Genomic DNA, 18,542 nt, shown 5'->3' on the forward strand with positions numbered 1-18,542 from the left:
GTTAGTTAACTGCCTGACCTTCCAAGTCCTACTTAACACGAGGTAATAACCAAAGCCATCCTAACAGATTAGATGGCCCCAGATACAAGGACGGCGATGAGGAATAAAATAGCTTTGCTAATCGCTGGAGGATTTTTTTTATCCAGACTCCACTGCGCTTATTCAGAAGGCTTATTCACTTGAAACAGAACCTCGGAGCCTCAGTGTGATCAGAAAGATTTACAACAAATCTCAGAGCTGGCAGACACGCAGGCGGCCTGGCCTTAATGCTCGCCTGCTAGCACTTTCTTAAATCGAGTGAAAGCCCAGAGCAGGGAGAAACTGCAGGCGTTTGAAGGGAATGAGGTGGATGCAAGATGATACAGAGGCATCCTAGCTGGGGGGTGGGTAAGAACCTTGGCCCTCAACATGGGACACCTCGGTCCTTAGACCTGGGTTTAGCCCAGAGACTCTACAAAGCCCCTTGCAATGGAAGACCCAGGGCTAGTCAGCTGACCTCTCAGAGTATCACCTCTCATATGAAAGGGAGTTAGAGCTCATTTAGCCCAAGCTCTTCATTTGACAAATGGCAGACCTAAAGCCTGGGGAGATGAAGGGCTTCCACAACTGAAGGTCACTCTCAACAGGTGACGACAGCAGCTCCCATTTTATTACAGTAACTACCCCTCACCCTGCCACTACCACCACTGGCTCTGGACTAAGACACCAGCACTGAAGCCAGGTCTCCTAGCTCGGCAAGAGTAAACAAACAACAAAACCCCCCGTTTCAACCCACAGAGCAGAACCGGGAACCCGGAAGCCAGCTTTGGACACCAACTGACTGGTCTCAGGCCCACGATTCTGGGAGCCCCAAGTCCCACCTCCTCCCAGCACCCAAACACCCCTCCGGCTTCCAGAGTGCCAACACTTACCGCACTGGATTCTCTCTCTTTGGGGAAGGAAGGCCAGGACAGGAGGAAGGTCAGGCACCCCGAGACAAAAACACAAAAAAGAAAGGAAAAAGGTCAGTCTAAGTCCAGCTGGCTTTTGTGATTTGCTAGTGCACTGGTTTTAAAATGGGCAGAAGGCCTGGATCGCTGTCTCCGTGGATCAGCCAAGGCAGGGCCATTAGGTGGCGTTTCTCGGTTTGGAAATTCGCCACCCAAATTCCAGTGCTGCCCCCACCCCTCCAGTCCCCAGGGTGGGGAAGGGAGGCCTTTGACCCAGTTCTCCCTGTCATGCCAAAGGGCACCAAGTTTACTCTTTAGCAGACTAGGGGTCTTAAGACCACAAGCTTGGGAAGGATCATGCCATACAAAATACCAGCAGGACCTGGGAGTTAAGAACTTTATTGTAAAAATAAAAAGGAATTTAGGAGTGGTTTCTTTAATTTTGTTTTTGAAATTAACACCATTCTCTTATTCTTTGTCAGGATACCCCTAAAAGCTGAAGCCTCTGATAATTTTCCCAGCTAAGCACTAGCTCCCCAGTTCTCCTGTCTGCTGTGGAGAGGCCCCTCTTCCTCTGCCAAAAGGACCATCCCACTGTAAGACAAAAAAATGTAGCCTCAGTTCTCGGGACCGGCTACCACCCTGTGGCCTGGGCCAAGGCAGGATGGTGACATTCCAGGTCCCTAGTGCTCAGAAGGTGTTGGCTACGTGCCCTGGTAAACACCGTATCTAAGGGCAGAGTGCATTTGGCACCAGTTTTTGAAAAGAGCCTCCCAGGGAGCCAGGCGTTTCTCTTTTCTGATCCAATGAACCACTCTTGAGACCACGCTCGGTGCAGCTTCCTGGGTCCTCATGGTAAGGGCTCACAGAGGGTCAGGGAACAAGTTCTGACTCCAAGTCAATGTGATCTCTTGCTGGGGTGTGCACTACCCCCACGTACAGGCAGCCAGCTAACAAACCTTTACCTGAGCACTGACTGTGCACCTTTCCCAGGTTTCTGCATTGGTGAGATGTAGATGTAAGGAAAACACCCAAGAACTTGGCCCTGTGCTAGGGAACTAATGATCATGGTAAGCACAAGACATTTTCCAGGGGTAGAATGTAAGAGGACAGTAACAAGGACTTAGCCTTGGCTTCCCAACTCTTAAACTCTTATGAGAACTTGAAAAAGGCCCCTAGTCTGACCAGGAAGGCATCCTGAAGGGGTGGACTGGGGCTGGGCCCTGAAGGCCAGGCATAGGTGTCGTAGGAAGATGGGAGGGAGCTCCAGATGAACAGACAGGGTTTTCAGGACAGGGAGTTCCTACACCAAGGATTAGGAAAAGGTGCATGGGATGCGGATGGCGCTGGCTTCCATGCACCAAGTATTCAACAGATGGCTCCAAATCCTTGGTAACTCTTGGTCCTAGGGTGACAGCACTTGCTGGGTCCACTCACTGTGAGGCCTATGAGTGCCCATGCCCAGCCTTGCCCCACCCCACCCTCTGCCCCAGCCCAGCCGCACCTCTGTGATCGAGTTCATGGTGGTTCTTCTCATCCTTCACCGTCAGATGGGCCTGGCTGCCCAGGGCGCCCAATGCCAGCAGCCCGGAGCTGCTCCCTGTCACTGGGGGTATTCCTGGAGGCTGGAGACCTGACGGGTGGGGTGGCAACTGGACCGGGGGGCCGTGTGTGGCATGGGAGAGGTGCTGCGCCTGGAGCTGCTGCTGCTGCAATGAAGTCGGTGGTGAGTACAGCTGAGCTGGGGAGGGCAGGGGAGGCGTGGCCACCTCAGGAGGGAGGGAGGGAAGGAGTGGCTCTTCCCATTCCTCTTGCTCCTTCATTGGGTGGGTGGTAGGGGGAAGCACCCCCAAAACCTTTGCCCCCAGCTCAGTCCACATGAATGTCTCGCTGAAGGGAGTCTGTTAATAGACTGCAATGTAAAGATTTAGGTCTTCAAGCACCCCCCAACCCGTTGTACCCCAGTTTCAGGAAGAATTTCTCAATGTTTGTTTCCAAGCCTGAGATAAATAATGCATGCATCAAAAAACCACAGAGTCACGGGGTTCCCTCTGAGTAGAGAGGGATCCATTTTTAAGCTCGCAGCCCTGGCAGTGTTTGCTCATGCATACATGCCTTCAGCATTAGCTGCCGGCAGCTCCCACCCTGAGGCTGGACTCTGGGGAAGTCTCCTTATTTCTTAGGAACTCCAAGCCTGCCTTACAGAGCAGGGGCAGGACAGGTCATCACGGCAAAGGCCCCAGGGCCAGATGAGCTGGAGGCCAGTGGAATGAGAGCTAACGTCACCGGACATCAGTGGAGAACGGGGTAACTGGAAGAGTGGAGGCTTTGGAACTAGACAGACCAGGATTGGAATCCCAGGTCTGGCACTTCCTAGCTGTGTGGCCTGGGGCAGGTTACCTCAAGTCTTGGACCTCAAATTTCCTCATCTGTAAAAGGGGAAAGCAGCAGACCCCAGAGGATTATTGTAAGATAATGTTTGCAGCAGCTCACGGCACACAGCTACTAAGCCTCATGGCAGCAGCTAATATTTACAATGAGTTTAAAATGGATTCCTGAACCCTTCTAAAAACTTGCCATGCAGCAAGTCAGTATTACCAACAACAACAATGCAATTCTCTCTGTCTCCTCCCCAGTCAAAGACTCGGCTGCCCTGGCTCCAGAGGCCCAGCTTCCCTACTCAACACTAGCCTCAGGGGCTTCTCTTTCCTCTCCCTTTGCCACACCCAACTTCTTCTCCACTACTGCAAGGGAAGTTAGGTATGCTGGTATTCACCTATGCACACATCTTTCTTCTCAACTTGTGCAAGAGAAGAAAACTAACACTTACTGGATGCCTGAATGAATGCCTGGGCACCTTCCAACCACCTGGCAAGGGAGGGGTTGTGCCCATTTAATAGATGCTTAGGGGGCTAGAGTAGGTAGCTAGTAATTGGCCAAATCCCACCACTAGTAAATCTGTCAACCACCACCCCTCACCCTAAGAATGTTCGTTCCTAACAAGATCCCCAAAGCAAGAGGGGTTGGCGGAGAGTGCCATACAGAATAGATGTGAGAAGCTTCCAGATCTCACGCCTTATTAAGGGAGCTCGCCTGTCCATATGAGATGGTTTTCTGGCAACTGTGAACAGATAACAGAACACAGCGAAGGCCCATGGCTCCGGCAGGAGGAGGCAGTAAGTATTTCAGGTGATGGATAAAGGGCCCCACTCTCCCCCAGCTAAGCTGCAAACTGCCACCTGGCCTCATCCCAAAGTTAATGGCAGCCACAGTAGCCATGGCTCTCCTGGCCCCAGAGGGCTCCCTTTGTCAGTTCTGGGTGAAAGGCGGGCACTGCAGCCGTCGCTCAAAGCTGTCAGAGCACTTCTGTGACGTCTGCTGCTAGGCAGTTCACGTGCACTGTCCCAGGGTGGTCCGACCCCACATCTGCACTGAGACACTATGGCTGACACAAAGCTATGGGGCCGCTGGAGCCAGCATCACAGAGTCCAGTGCGGAGATCCAACCCCTCCCAGCTAAGAAACTCCAGCTCCTCTAGGAAGGGAGCTTGCTCTGAGCTCCTCCACTTTTTCTTTCTTAAGAAAATGTAATTTTTTATATCTCATTACAAAACTAATACATGCTCATTTTAAGAAAATACTAAAAACAAGTAGATGTTAAAAAGTTTTTTTAATTACCCTTCAGTCCTACCCTTGGAAGATTCTACTATTAAATCTGCCTAGGTTTTTATTTATGAAAATCTACACATTTCAAATGTATTTTTACAGAAATGAACTCTTGTGAACCATACCGCTATACAGCTTGATTTTAATTTAGGAATGTTTTGAAGAAATTTTCTTGACCTTTTTAATGGCTACCTATTATTCCCTGGTGTGGTTGGACAATACAACTTTATCTGGATACCTGGTTTTAAAGTGAGTCTCCAGTAGGGCCCCTTTGTTTAGACCAATTGTTAGTAGGCCTGTTAATTCTGCTGGTGGTAACTATTTAGTAAAATCCCAGAAAGCAAGGGCTGAGGTATTTAAGCCGCATTTTATAGTGCAGAGCCAATAAGATCCCTCGAGGAAGAGACAAGGAAGAGGAGGGGAAGGAAGGCTTCAAAGAAGTAGCTTTGCTGCCTGTAGACACAGCTAATTCCTTTCACGAACAAGTCTGTTTCTAGAGAAAATGTGCATTGAACATTTGTACCCAAGGAAAGATGGAGTTGAATAGCTCCACGCACCCTGACTCTTATCTTACCAGGAAAGGTCTCTTCTCCTACCCAACCCTCTAGGCTCAGCTTTGCCCAGTTCAAAGGCTGTCTCCTCTGGATGCCCTCCCACCTCAGGTTAGAATGGATTTCTCTGTTCTACAAGCTCTAACGGCTCAGACAATGGAGCCAGGCAGAATAAGGCGGACTTCCAGCTCTATCCTTTATCAGCTATGAGTCCTTGGACAAGTCAACCGACCTCTCTGTGTTGTGCAAGGATCACATGTGTAACTACAGGTAAAAACGGAGTAGGTGCTCAGTCTTAGCAAATGGACAGACCCCAGGTGAAAACTGTTTCTTTTGCCTTTGTGCACTGCTTGGCAACCTGTGAGTTCCAGAAACAGAAACTGTGTCTTCTCCATCCTAGCACCTCTAACAGTGCCTAGCATATTTGCTTAGTACATGCCTTCTAAGTAAATTAGTGAAAATTTTGGAAAAGGTGTATGAAGAGGCTGAGAAATGGTGTCCACAGGTGCCAACCGCCTCTCAGCTCCACGCCTTCCCTCCAAGGCCAGTTAGATGCAGCCAGAACAGTTAGTTGGGACAGGAAGCATCAATGGGGTCATGAGGTGTCCTGCTTGCCCAAAACATGAACCAGAGAACCAACGTCAGAAACTTGGAACAGAGGCAGCAGCGGCTGTTTGGCAGGCAGTGGCTTTCAAAGCTGTTAAGCTTCCGAGGCTGAGAGGCTGGTTTTCTGCCTTAGTGTTGTCAGGTAAGAGCGTCCTCTTTGCAAAAGAGAAAAGGAATCTCCCATGCAAACTGAAGCATTCCTCATTTCCGAGTGCAAGAGCAACCTGCTGCAAAGAGCCAGAAACTCCCTCGAGGTCTCCTTGGGGTGGTTTGAAGGCACAGCGAGGACCGGCCCAGCAGACTCTGGGAAGCAGGGGCAGGAGAGCCAAACTCCAAGGCTCCTTCCTCAGTGCGAGAGCAGATGCCAGGGCTTGTCAGATGGAGGGTCTGCTAACAACAATCTTGGGTACAACAGAAAGTGAAACGAAGATTTTTCCCTGACAGGTCTGGGGGCCAGCGGGCAACGCCCCACCTGACCCCTGTCCCTATCACAGCTCAGCACCTCCGCAGGCAGGCGGGCACAGCTGTCCTCAGGCTGTATTCCTATCCCCTGCAACACGTCTGTTGGCTTCAGAGCACAATGTGCTCAAACACAGTGATGTCTGAGTGGGAGGCTGATACTGTTTGCAACTGGGTAGCTTTCCCCATGGCAGAGAAATGGAATCAATTCCACCATCAGAGAATGCCTGTCTCCAGCTTATACCATTCCTTCCAATATGGGAACTTCTCCATCCACAATATGAAAGGAAGTCAATAATTCCCTCTTGCACCCCTAACCCCAAAGAGGGGCTAGGAGCCTGGAACCAAGCCCATGCATGGGCATTCACTTTTCCCTCCTTGAACATTTCCTGCCAGAGCATAAACAGGACAACGAACATGTACTCCACAAAAGTGATAAGCGCCTGTGGCCTGGCTCAGAAGGTGCGGTCACTTCCAGGAGAGGCTGAAGGGAAGATCTTGCTTGCAGAGTATGTGTAACTGGATTATGCACATCACGCCTTAGGCCTTCGCTAGGTAACTTAATGCTGTGTTTCTCAGGTTCACAATTTGGGTTGAACTTAGTTAGTGAAGCTGTCTAAGCATTTCCAGAGCCAAGACACACCAAGGGCTCCCACCAGAGGAGGCAAAGACGGAGTCCTGACTGCATAAAATGAACCCTTCTGCTCTCCAAGGACAGCGAGAACAGCTCCAGGCCCCCAACTGCTCCTTCTCTTTCACATCACTCAGTGGGCACCAGAGCTCCGTGCGCATTGAGCTTCTGGGGTTGGTAATAGCTTTTAGTGCTCACAACAACCCTTGTGATCCCCACTTCAGAGATGGCGAACGGGCTCGAGAGGCTGAACAGCTTCATGAAGCCAGCAGCAACCAGAGCCCAGACTCAAATTCGGCGTTACCCCCCCTCCACCACAGCTGCCTGGCTGAAAGACGGATCCTAAGGCACATTCTCTTGGCCATCCTTTCTCTCATACAAAATTCAGTCAATTGAATGCAGCTCATCCACATCTTGGAGTGAACGCAAGAACCTTAGGTATGGCTTCAAAATATCCTGTGTATTCTGTGACAAGCTACAACCTCTCTCTTCCTCCCCTCCCTCCCACTTAAAAAAAAAAAATCAAGTCAATGCTCTGTGACATCTCCCCTACTATTAATTTCCAAGGGAATGAAGACCAAATTGTCAGTGCGTAAGCAGATGAGACCTCCTCCACTTTCCAGTCCCAAGACCTTGAGCCATGATACAGCAATTTTAAAAAGAAGGTTCCAGAAATGGGTGATACATCAGCTCACACGGTCTTAAATCTGCCTGGGAAAGACAGATGTTGCCTTCTGCAAGTTGCTGACCAAGGGTCAAATTTCCCTCCTCGTGCTCAGGAATCTTGTCCTTCTAAAGCCCCTCCTGTTAATTTTATCCAAGAAGCATGTAAAAGAAACAGGGCTACTGTAACCAAGTCTCGCCTGGCCCCAGCTAGAAGACAGACAGTCTTCTTCCTCTCTTCCCTCAGTGGACACCTGAGTTCCCTGTGGTCCAGCAGGGAGTGGGTAGGCTTGGCTCGAGAACCCAGTTCCCTGTATCTGTTTTTCCTTCCCCTTTTCACACACACCATCCTGACCTTGGATCCTGCCCTTTCTCACCAGGAAGGAAGACCCCAGGAATACTCTAATCCTCATGATAAATATGCCACTGGATACCTCCCAGCCCATGCCAGAGGCATCTGATACTCTCTTTGAGTTGAGCTGAGCCACGACCTCAGAATCTTTCAACTCCACGAGCAAGAAAGCCACTAAACAAGTAGGGCAGATGGAAAAACTGAGGCTTGGAGGAACAAAGCGACTTGCCCAAAGCCCTCCTCTAAGTCCAAGACCAGGGTCTCCTTCCGGAGCAGCAAATCCAACAGTGCAGTGGGGGTAGCCACTGGAAGCTGCCAAGAGCCTCCTGGGACCCTCTTTCTCCTGCCCTTTCCTGCTGGGGCCAGGACGCCTGCCCTTTTGCTCAGCCGGTGGCTCTGCATCCCCTGTTATCCTTCTTCACCTCGCTTCCCAGAGGCAGCTCAGCTGCAGGCTCGCTCTCTGCTCTCCTCGAGGAGGAGATAAAGAACGCCCTGACTAGATTAGCGGCCTCCTTCGCTGGAGTGCAGTCAAGCACGGCTCCCCAGCGCGAGCACGCCTCGGTTGTCCGTAATTCCTGCCTTGTGAGGCTCTGTCAGGCGCAGCGATTAGACGGCTGCCTGCTTAATGACAGGGTGATGGCTGCATTCACTCAGAGCTGGAGAAGCAATTACCTTGAAAATGGGGGTCACAGGCCCCACTCGTTGGCTTTAATTGAATTCCAATGTCTGCCTCGAGCTGCCTCGACCTAACTTGTAGCTTCCTAAATACTACTTAAAGGAAGTACAGCTAATCCAAGCAGTGCTTCTCTCCCAATTTTACTCCTTTCTTAAAACTTAAAAAAAAATTATTTTCATAACAGGATTTTAATCCCAGCACTTTGGGAGGCCGAGACAGGCAGATCATGAGGTCAGGAGATCGAGACCATCCTGGTTAACACGGTGAAACCCCGTCTCTACTAAGAAATACAAAAACCTAGCTGGGTGAGGTGGCGAGCGCCTGTAGTCCCAGCTACTTGGGAGGCTGAGGCAGGAGAATGGCGTAAACCCAGGAGGCGGAGCTTGCAGTGAGCTGAGATCCGGCCACTGAACTCCAGCCTGGGCGACAGAGCAAGACTCAAAAAAAAAAAAAAAAAAAAAAAAAAAAAAAAAAAAAAAGGATTTTAATCCCAAAGAGGGAGGGAGGCAGAGGGGGAGAGGGGACCCTGCTGTGGCCACTGCAGGGTAGGAGGAGTTGGCCTGGAAACCTCAAGGAGATAGTTGGAAACAGGATAGGGGTGAGGAGCTGGAAGAGAAGTGTCAGAAAACAGAATTCACAAGGTATGTCCTACTCCTGCAGTCCCCTGCTACCACTAGCAGAAGAACCACCAAGCTGAGAGCTGGTCACTGAGACAGATGACACAGGCCACCCTCCAGGGCTGCACCAGAGTCAGGGGAAGAGTCCTGGGCTGCGAGTCAGCCACCTGGGCCTCTGGCCTGGCTTTGCTCCTAAACATCATAATCACCACCCCTCTCGGTAAAACCAGGGCATTGAGCTAGATCAGAGGTTCTTAACCAAGGGCCATTTTGCCTCCTACAAATATTTGGCAACATCTAGAGATGTTCTGGGGTGTCACAAGTGTCGGGGGTGTTATTGATATCTAGTGGCTACAGGCCAAGGATGCTGCTGACCATCCTACAATGCACAGGATGGCAAAGAATGATCTGGCCCCAAATTTCAACAGTGTCAAGGTTGACGATTCCTGGGCTAGATGATCTCTGATGATACTTCAAACATTAAAATATCATGATTTCTCCTCTTGGGGTGCTGCCTTCCAGCACTGAACACTTCTTCACGTTCTAGTTTTAAGATTCCTCTCTGCCCATTCCACACAGTAGGCCAGGATTCAAACCAGGCCAGTGCTTGCAACCCCCACCCGCCCAAGCAGCAATGAGAAGTGTCCCTATGGGCTCAGCCCAGAAGGGCAAACCCACTGGGCTGCCTTCACCAAAGGACTCTGCAACCATCACGGGTCCTGACAGCGTGATGGAGGGGTCGGTGCCCGTAAGTGTCATTCTGTGATTCCAGCCTCCCAGCATTCCTGGTAGGAGTCAGGAGTGCCCAAAGAGATGAGCCGGTGTACATTCTCCCTTTACAGATACAGGAACTGAGGCCCAAGGAAGAGAAGGGACTTGCCAAAGGTCACATGGGGGAACAACTATGACTAAAACACAGACCTCCAGGTTTCTGCCCCAGGCAGAAAAGTCAAGAGTTATCATGTATCCCATCAAGCAGAGGAAAATTCTGGGGCCTTAGTTCCACCTTGAAATAGTGACTTCCCATAAGAACAGAAAGAGGAAAGAAGACCAACCAGGTTCCCAGAATGTTAGAGTTGAATCAGTCTACTGCTTCCCAAGCCTAACTACACTTTAGAATGATTTAAAAATCATTAGGAACACAGATTTCCAGTCCGATCACCAGACCTATGGAAAAGATCTCTGGTGCAAGTGCCCCTGAATCTGTACTGTCCAGAAGCTCCTCCGTGGACTGGGAAGCAGTGATCCCGTCCACCCGCTTCATTTTAGAGATGAAAGGTGGACAGGTACACCCCAAGGGTAAGAGCCTTGCCCAAAGTCACACTTAAAAGACTCTTCTTCCTCAGGTGCTTATCTTAAATGTCACTAGCCTCACACCAAAGCAGCAAGTAGGAGAAAGATGCCACTTGAACCTAAGAAATGCATTAAAGATACAAGCCAGGTAGACCTAGCTTCCCCTTTCCACTAAGGGGCCAATCCGGAAGTGGGCCTCACAGAGCACTCTTGGGTATGTCTTCCTGTGTAAAGGGGAGATGGGACTTCTAGAAAGTCAGGAAAACTGGTCTAGGCTCCCCAGCTGGAGTTCACAAGCGTACGTGATGAATGCTCAGCCAGGCAGCTTCGCACATGGGACAGCAAGACGTAAACCCAAATTCCACAGCACGATGCACATCAACAGTACAGCAGAGACTGTTCTGATCCCAGCGGCCAAAGAAGGGCAGACTTCTGCCAGGGAGGAGGCAGACAGGCGCCGGGGTAAGTGTGAGGAGGTGGCCAGGTACTGGCCAGTTGGCCTGGCCTTGAAGGTGACCCTAGGCCCCCACCCTCCTCAATGGCAAGGACACCAAAAGCCAGTGGAAGATGAGGCAGATGGCTGAAGAGGTGGATTTGAGGCATGCCTGGCTCCCCTTTAGTTTGAGGCCTAGGAGGCAACTGGGAGTCAATAGGGAAACAGTCCCACAGGGGTCCAAGCCCTTGGGGTGTTTGTAGAAGCCGGAGCCTTGGGGCTGCCATTCTTTGAGGCCAGCTAAGGTCAGGGTCAATCTCTGGTTATGATAAATGAGAGGAATAAAAGGGCTATACACACGGTAAGAGGCAGATTGGGGAGTCCACGTACCCCGATGATGGCGTTCAGCTCCGTCATGGTGACCTGCTTGGCGCGTTCCACTGCCTGCGCCACCTGCTGCTGGTGCTGGAGGGAAGAGGGTGTGCGTTAGATGCAGCCACTCTCCTGGACAGAGGAGGTGACAGACTGTGCAGCACTGGCAGGGACTCTCGGAGAGGCCCAGAGCAGACAGAGGAGCCCCACTGAACAGGCATAGGACACAAGCAGCGGGGAGGGTGACAGGCGATTTTCCTTTCTCTTTTAGACCTTTGTCAATGAGCATGTATTAGTTTTGTAATTGAAACTTCTTTTTAAGTTCTAAAATAAAGACGCATGCCAAAAGATGGCTATTAGTCAATCATACACACACAAATTTTTTCATGCAATTTGCGTATGAGCTGGATATCAGATGGTATTACAGGATGATTATTAGTTTTCTAAACACGGTAACAATACTGTAATCATGAAGGACGGTATCCCTGTTTTTAGGAGATGCAGTTATAGTTTTAGTGGTGAATTGTCAGAATATCTGCAATTTACACTCAAAGGATTTGGGGAAAAAGTGTATCTACATATACCTTACCCGTATCTGTTTAAATAGAGAGAAAACAAAGTATGTTTCCAGATAAACAGATAAAGAAAAAGTGGTAAAATAAACCCTAACTTAAACCACGGACTTTGAGTGATGATGTGTCAATGTAGATTCATCAGTTTCAACAAATGTACTACTCTGGTGAGGATGTTGATAGTTGGGGAGGATATGGGAAATCTCTGTGAAGCTAAAACTGCTCTTAAAAAAATAAAGTCTATTTTAAAAAGTGGTTGCATTAATTCCCTTTGGCCTTGAGGTAGTACCAGCCACATACACAGCTTTCTCCCCTACTGGGCTGCAAGCTCTGAGGGCATTGTCGTATCTGATTCTTACATATTAATTCAATCATTTATTGGTCACCACTCTGTGTCCAAGACCCAGGAGTCTGTGATGGAGCTGACATGGTCCCAGCCACTGAGTGGGAGTAGAGGGCAGGGCCTGCCCTGGCTGGAGTGAAATCGGGACAGAAACAGAGCCTGCTAAAGTCGGCCCATCTGTCTGGTCGGCACCAGGGGACTTCTTTGGAGGCATTTATCTCAAATCAGGCACTGGTCCAGCCGCTGTCCCACATGGAGGTCCCTTGGAAGGCAGGCTTAGAAGGTGGCATGACCACCTGGTCATGCTCCCAGCAAGGACACTCTGTACCAGGAACTAAGGTCCCCTTTGGGCTGGGGATGCTAGTTTGGATGGGAAAGAGGCACCCACTGCCCACTGATGGTTAGGTCGCACGCCAGAACCCCCATCTCTGGACTCAGGCAATGGTAGAGAAACAATTCTATCAGAAGAAGGAGCAAATGGTCCCTCTGATACGGCCCCCTGCCTTCAGACTGGCCGGAGAAGGCTCTGGAAATCTCCAGGTTGTCAGCTCAGTCAGTATGAATGGACAGGGGCTGAGGCTGGGGCTAGGGCTGGGGCTCAGGCTCCAGTGAGACCCCACCAGCCACTGGGCTGATTTGGAAAGAAAAGGAAGAAATAATAAAAGAAGGTCTTACCTCTTGTGACAGGAAAGGCATGATCTGTGCTAAAATTGTATTCAGTCTCTTCGCAATCTCCGTCTGCAAAGGCAAGGAGACCACATGAAGCTCAGGCAAATAAATTAAGTCACTGAAATGTCACAGACAAGTGGAAATGCAAACTCCCCCCCAAACCACAGCCCCTCTCCACGGGGCTCCATCCTTTCTGCCCTCAGTCTGCCTCCTGCCAGGAGGCTCTAGCTAAATCCACAGCATGAAGCAATCTCTTTCAACTCCCTCACAGCCAGGCTGCCTACATTTTGGGGAGCTCCAATTTCCATCAGAGGTGGTATATATGTCTGGATCAGAATATAGTTTGCATCCTCTGGATGGAATCCCTAATTAAAGCAAAATGAAATAAAAATCACCCCCAACAACCCAGCAAAATCCATTATAAGAGTGAAACACAGTTTAGTGAGAGAGGAACTGCTCTGCCCGCTGGTGCCCAGTGCCAATAGGACACGAGCTCTGAGACAAATGGGACAGAGCTGATAAGTGGTCCTATGTGGCAAAGGGTTCCCTGGGACTAGCCTCTCCCTCACCAAGATCAATCCATACCCCATATATATGCTACCAGCCTAAAATCCTACCATTAAACCTTCTTTTTTTTTTTTTTTTTTCCAGTGAGACACGGTCTCACTGTCACCCAGGCTGGTATGCAGTGGTACGCTTTTGGCTCACTGCAGCCTCGACTTCCTGGGCTCAAGTGATTCTCTCACCTCAGCCTCCCAAGTATCTGGGACTACAGGTGCACCGCCATGCCCAGCTAATTTTTGTATTTTTGTAGAGACTGGGTTTTGCCATGTTGTCCAGGCTGGTTTCAAACTCCTGAGCTCAAGTGATCTGCCCACCTTGGCCTCCCAAAGTGCTGGGACTACAGGCATGAGCCACCGCACCCGGCCAACACTTCATTTTTTAGGATACAGCATTGCCTTGTCTAAGAAGCTGCTCAGAGACGTAATTCATTAGATCCCTAATCCCTCACAGAAGTCAATCTTAGAAACGCAGATCAATTCTCTGCCTCATCTCCCAACACTCCAGAAAAGACTGCATTTAGAAAGTCAACAGTTTCCACCAGCATCCTATGTAAACTTTAGATCTCAGATCAAGAGTGGTGCTATAAGGGTTAACTGAGTCCAGATAGAAAGGCCTAGAACCACTGACAGATGACTCTCAGAATTGCTTTTCTTATCTCATTCTGAATCCTGAGCCGGCCAGGACTAAGGTCCCAAAGCTGGCTTCAAAGCTCTCATCAGCACATAGCAATCTTTCAGAGACAAAACCATGACAACAGCCTTTAAAAATCTGTGAGTATCTGCATGTCAAATGATTCTGGATGAGAAATCCTTGTGCACTTAAAATAAAAACAATCTGAAGGCGCACAAATAGACCCTGGACTTCAGGAGAATTCCTGGGGCTAACACCCTCCACCCCCTCCACCCTTGGCCACTAAAGAGGACATCTCTGGTTTGTGGAAAGGCAAGCCATCAACTAAAGAGCCTTATGGGCTTTTGCAGGCCTGCGTGCTGGGCTGCCAGCCATGGTGGCAGGGCTCGCCAACCTACAGAGCCTGTCCGCTACAGTGGGGGATCCTGGTGGGGAGAGGATCAGGAATCACTGCTGTCAGCTTTCTGCCTGGAACACTCCAGCTCCTCAGGAACAGAGTCAGTGTTTCCCAGCCGGCACCACTGTTGGCATTTGGGGAGAGACAATTCCTGTGATGAAGGACTGTCACTCACATCCCAGGCCAACTGTGTCAACAACGGCCCCCACTTCCGAACTGCCCAGCTCAGACCCACTGGGACTTCACATTGACACATGTGTGGGGCACTCTAGCCAGGACACCATACATCAGGCTTCCTCAAACACCATGCTATTGACATCTGAGGTTAGATAATTCACTGCTGTGTAGAGCTGTTCTGTGCACTGTAGGGCTTTTAACAGCATCCCTGGCTTCTCCGCCTCCTAGACACCCGTCATTCATACTCTAAGGAACCCAGGAGGATTACTAAATAATCATTATATAAATTATTAATCTAGTTAAGTGGGAAGAACTCTCCCAAACAGAGTCCTTCCTCACTCTGCTTATTTTTTCCCCGCCTAAATCAACTGATAGTAGGAATGGGGTTCAATGAAGCAAAAAAGTCCGGGTTGGATAGGGCAGGAGTTCTAGAAACAAGCATAGGCTGCACCTCACTCCAAACCTGCACAGAGTAACAAGTTCGCTCACCTTTGAGTTCACATGCCAAATAAGAATAGAAAGATATGTAAAAATAAAAAGCAAACAAAAGTAAACAAAAGAAACCAACCTGACTGTTCAGGAAGCTCACAGGTCCAAGGCCCGTTATCTCAAACAATGATAGAGCAGTGCCTGGCACACAGTAAGTGCTCCATAAATGTTTGGCCCAACGAATGGTATCACTGGCATCTACGCATTTATTGAGACTTCATATTGCAGTGACCCCTGGCTGTGGATCTGGGCCTGCCCCAGCGTGGGCAGCATCCGTGGGAGGGGCCGTGGTGGATGGAGTGTTGACATACAACTGGCTGGTGGGTAGCCAGTGGCCCAAGCCCTTCACCAATGGTGTGGGGCGGCACCTCCAAGCCAGGCCAATCGCAAGCCACCTAGATGGGTCTCTGGCCACTGCCCCTCCCCATGGCCAGGAAGGCAGGGGGCAAGTTCAGAACATCCCCAGTCACTCTGGCCTCCTCAGCAACTATTAACTTTCACAGTCTCTGGGAGGGCAGGGTGATTATAAAAAGGTTCTGACTGTGGCCTCCTTCCACTGGCAAACAGGCCAAGGGTCAGGGTCTTGGGAGTTGGCAAAAAAGAAAAGTAACTGACCTTGCCCTTCCCCACACCCTTCAGCAAACACATGGCCAAAGGCTTCCCACAGGCAGGATCTTCCCATAGGGCTGGTCTGGAGCCCAGCTCACTCTGGTTATGAGGACAAGGGGTCTCCCAGGATTTATGTAGCCATCTGGGCCACCAGGTGACCACAGCTGGGTGGCTCAGGCCAAGTTCTCTCTCATTCTCACCCCTCCACCCTTCTAAAGTAGTTCCTGCCTCCCAGCACCACAAACAAGCATCAACTGAGGGCTATCACAACAACGCCACACAGATTCAGAACCTTCCACGAGCCTGGGGTAGTGGCGTTCAGGCTGTGTTTCCTGAGGCCCACGTTCCATGAAGAGAGGCCTCTCTGCATGGCAGGAAGGCCTTTGGCACGTCACAAGACAAGACTCTGTAGGGTTGAGGCAGACAGAGGGGAGGGGCTGGGTTTACGTTGGGAGAACCTCCTGGTTCATGGTAAAAGTTGTCCTAACATAAACCCAGCCCCTCCCTTGGGAAAGGGGTGTGAAGCAAGCACATCCCATCCCTCCCAGCTGTCACTGTGCCATCATCTCCTAGTACCCTCTTGGGGTCTCCCCACAAAGTAGAAGCAGGGATTGGTCCTCCCCCATCTCTACAAAGGCTGCCCTACCCTGAGAATGGGCTGTGTGTACTCTGCAGAGTCAAAGCATGAACAGGAAAGCTGTTTGCTCAACATTTTTAAGACATGTTTATTTTTTGGAGGGTGGCGCTTGGGGGAGGGGAAGTTCCTGGAAAGGAAAAGCTGGCTTAACAGAAGCCCTCCTAACAACAGTAATGGCCGCTGACATCGCCCACCCAACTTGCCATGTGTGCATCCACAATAACCCCACAGAGAAGGCGCTTGTCAACATCTCCACTTTTCAGATGGGGAAACTGATGCCCAGCCATTAAGTGACTTCACTAAATGACTTCTTACCAAGAAGCCGAATTTTGACATTTCAAGAGAGCTTAGAGAAATATTTTTGAAAGAAAAACCACCATTAAGGTTAATAATTGACAGCACTTCTGATTAGAACAGCTGTTAAAACAGCATTGGATCCAACTCAAACAAGCTCTAAACATCAGTTCCAAAAAAGGGAAAAAAAAATTGTTGAAGTGTGACTTCAACAATTGGGACAGGTCACAAATCACAAACTGGAACTCGATCATACGTTGGAAAATTCCTTTTGGCAACTCGGCACAATCCGTTGTTATCAATAAGGCGGCTGTAGTTTCCAGAGGCCGACCTCCATCCTTCCCTCCATCCCGGTCCCACAAAGCCACTGCTTTTGAGCCGGGTCTTCAGAAGCGAACCTGAGAGGTGGTGGGAGGTGGGAAGACGGCTCCCTTTGGAAAGCACTTTGGAAAAGGTGTTCAAGGAGGCTGGTGCCGCCTTTGAAAGTTTCTTTTCAAGTATGGTTCAAAGCAGGCGGCTTTGTTGGTGGAAAAACATTGTTCCTCAGAAGGGACTAATCTACTAGATACAGACAGAGAAGCAGTTCAGAAAAATGGGGACAGAGGTCCTGCTACATTCAGAATCTGCACTACCAACTGGGCGCTGCGAGTAACATCTGCCCTGCATCTCTGTCGAGATTGTTAGGCAAATAAATGACAGAAAACAAGATAGTGGGGGGCAAGGGTAATTTCCCAAAGAGCAATCTGTTCCATGCGTCTTAGTAGCTCCCATTTGCATGATCATCTCCTCATTAAAGCAGGACCTCTGAACATCTTGCTGTAAACCGAGGGTACTTGAGCATTCTAAAAGTCTATTTCTCTAACCACAGTCTAGTATTCACGTTTGCTGCTACTTCGGACTATCCTTGGCCCTTGACCCAAGACACTAAATTAAGGGAGATGGAGCCTGATCTTGATCTGTACCCCCCAGCAACCTCCTGCTCCTGGGCTTGCGGCACCCAGCCAGTCCTTGCCCTTATTTTTAATGTAGGTGACTGTGTTCAACACACAGTCGAGAGTGACTTCCACCAGAGGGTCTGTCTGCTAGTTAGTTTTAAACTGCCCTGTCCTGTGCACCTGTGGACTCTGAATGCACAATTCCTTTTAAACTCAGCCACATAAGGGCAAGGAGAAGAGAAAGCTGCCCTTTAAAGAATGTGGTATGCTCCAGTGCCACACAGAAATGAGCTGGCCTCTACCTCCAATTCTGCCCCCATTTAGTTGTGTGGCTTGGGGCAAATCACTTCCCTTCTCTGGGCATTAATTTTGCCGTCTGCAAAATGAAGGGATTAACTAGATAATGTATTAAGATCCAGGAGCGCTAACTTATAGAGTTTTAGAACCCTAAATATTCCCAAATTGCTGTGCAGCTTATAATTTCCTCCATAAAGATCCATAAAACAGAGCATCACGTGAATTTACAAAGGACCAGTGGAGAAGAGCCAAGCCACCTTGAGATGTGGATGGATGCTGGCTGCTGGCTGGGCAGCTGGCTGACCTGGGCTGGGTCCCAAGGACCAGCCTTCAGAGCACGAGCCATTCAAATTTGTCCATCAGCAAAACTGCACTTCGCTGCGGAAGAGCCTCTAGGCAAGAACAATGATATCATATTTCTAAGTGTCAAGCCCCTACTGTGCAGTTTCTGTGATTCACAAGGGAAGACTGGTTGGTGAGGCTAAGACAACCAGGCCAGGGTTCTCCAAGTTGTTGCATTCAGTGGGAAGGAATTCCATGTCTGTTAGACAGGCTAGCGGCCATCCCATGCTACTAGGTGTTTAGTTACATTTGTGAAATGAGGATTTCTTCTTCGGAAAATCAGGGCAGTGTCATGCAAAGAGCATGGTACTGTGAGTCTAGAGACTGTTTGTGGATGTGC

At 49.7% G+C, this 18,542-nt stretch overlaps 1 protein-coding gene across 21 annotated transcripts in view; it reads right to left on the reverse strand.

The window, feature by feature from the left end:
• TLE3 (TLE family member 3, transcriptional corepressor) overlaps positions 1-18,542 on the reverse strand; it is a 50,288-nt gene that overhangs the window by 15,668 nt on the left and 16,078 nt on the right. For 9 of the 21 annotated variants that reach the window (XR_006699328.3, XR_012416270.1, XM_005559936.5 and 6 more), the window contains exons 5-8: positions 12,838-12,900; positions 11,236-11,340; positions 2,434-2,638; positions 912-928 (exon numbers count right to left, since the gene is read on the reverse strand). Coding sequence is in view for 19 of the 21 variants with exons in the window: in XM_005559936.5 (XP_005559993.1) it covers positions 912-928; positions 2,434-2,638; positions 11,236-11,340; positions 12,838-12,900 (390 nt within the window). In the remaining 2 variants the exon portion in view is untranslated. The remainder of the gene's footprint in view (positions 1-911; positions 929-2,433; positions 2,639-11,235; positions 11,341-12,837; positions 12,901-18,542) is intronic. The other 12 variants (XM_005559939.5, XM_005559937.5, XM_005559933.5 and 9 more) reach the window with 4 other exon arrangements.

The sequence above is a fragment of the Macaca fascicularis genome, chromosome 7 (assembly GCF_037993035.2).
Source record: "Macaca fascicularis isolate 582-1 chromosome 7, T2T-MFA8v1.1".
NCBI classification, from domain to species: domain Eukaryota; kingdom Metazoa; phylum Chordata; class Mammalia; order Primates; family Cercopithecidae; genus Macaca; species Macaca fascicularis.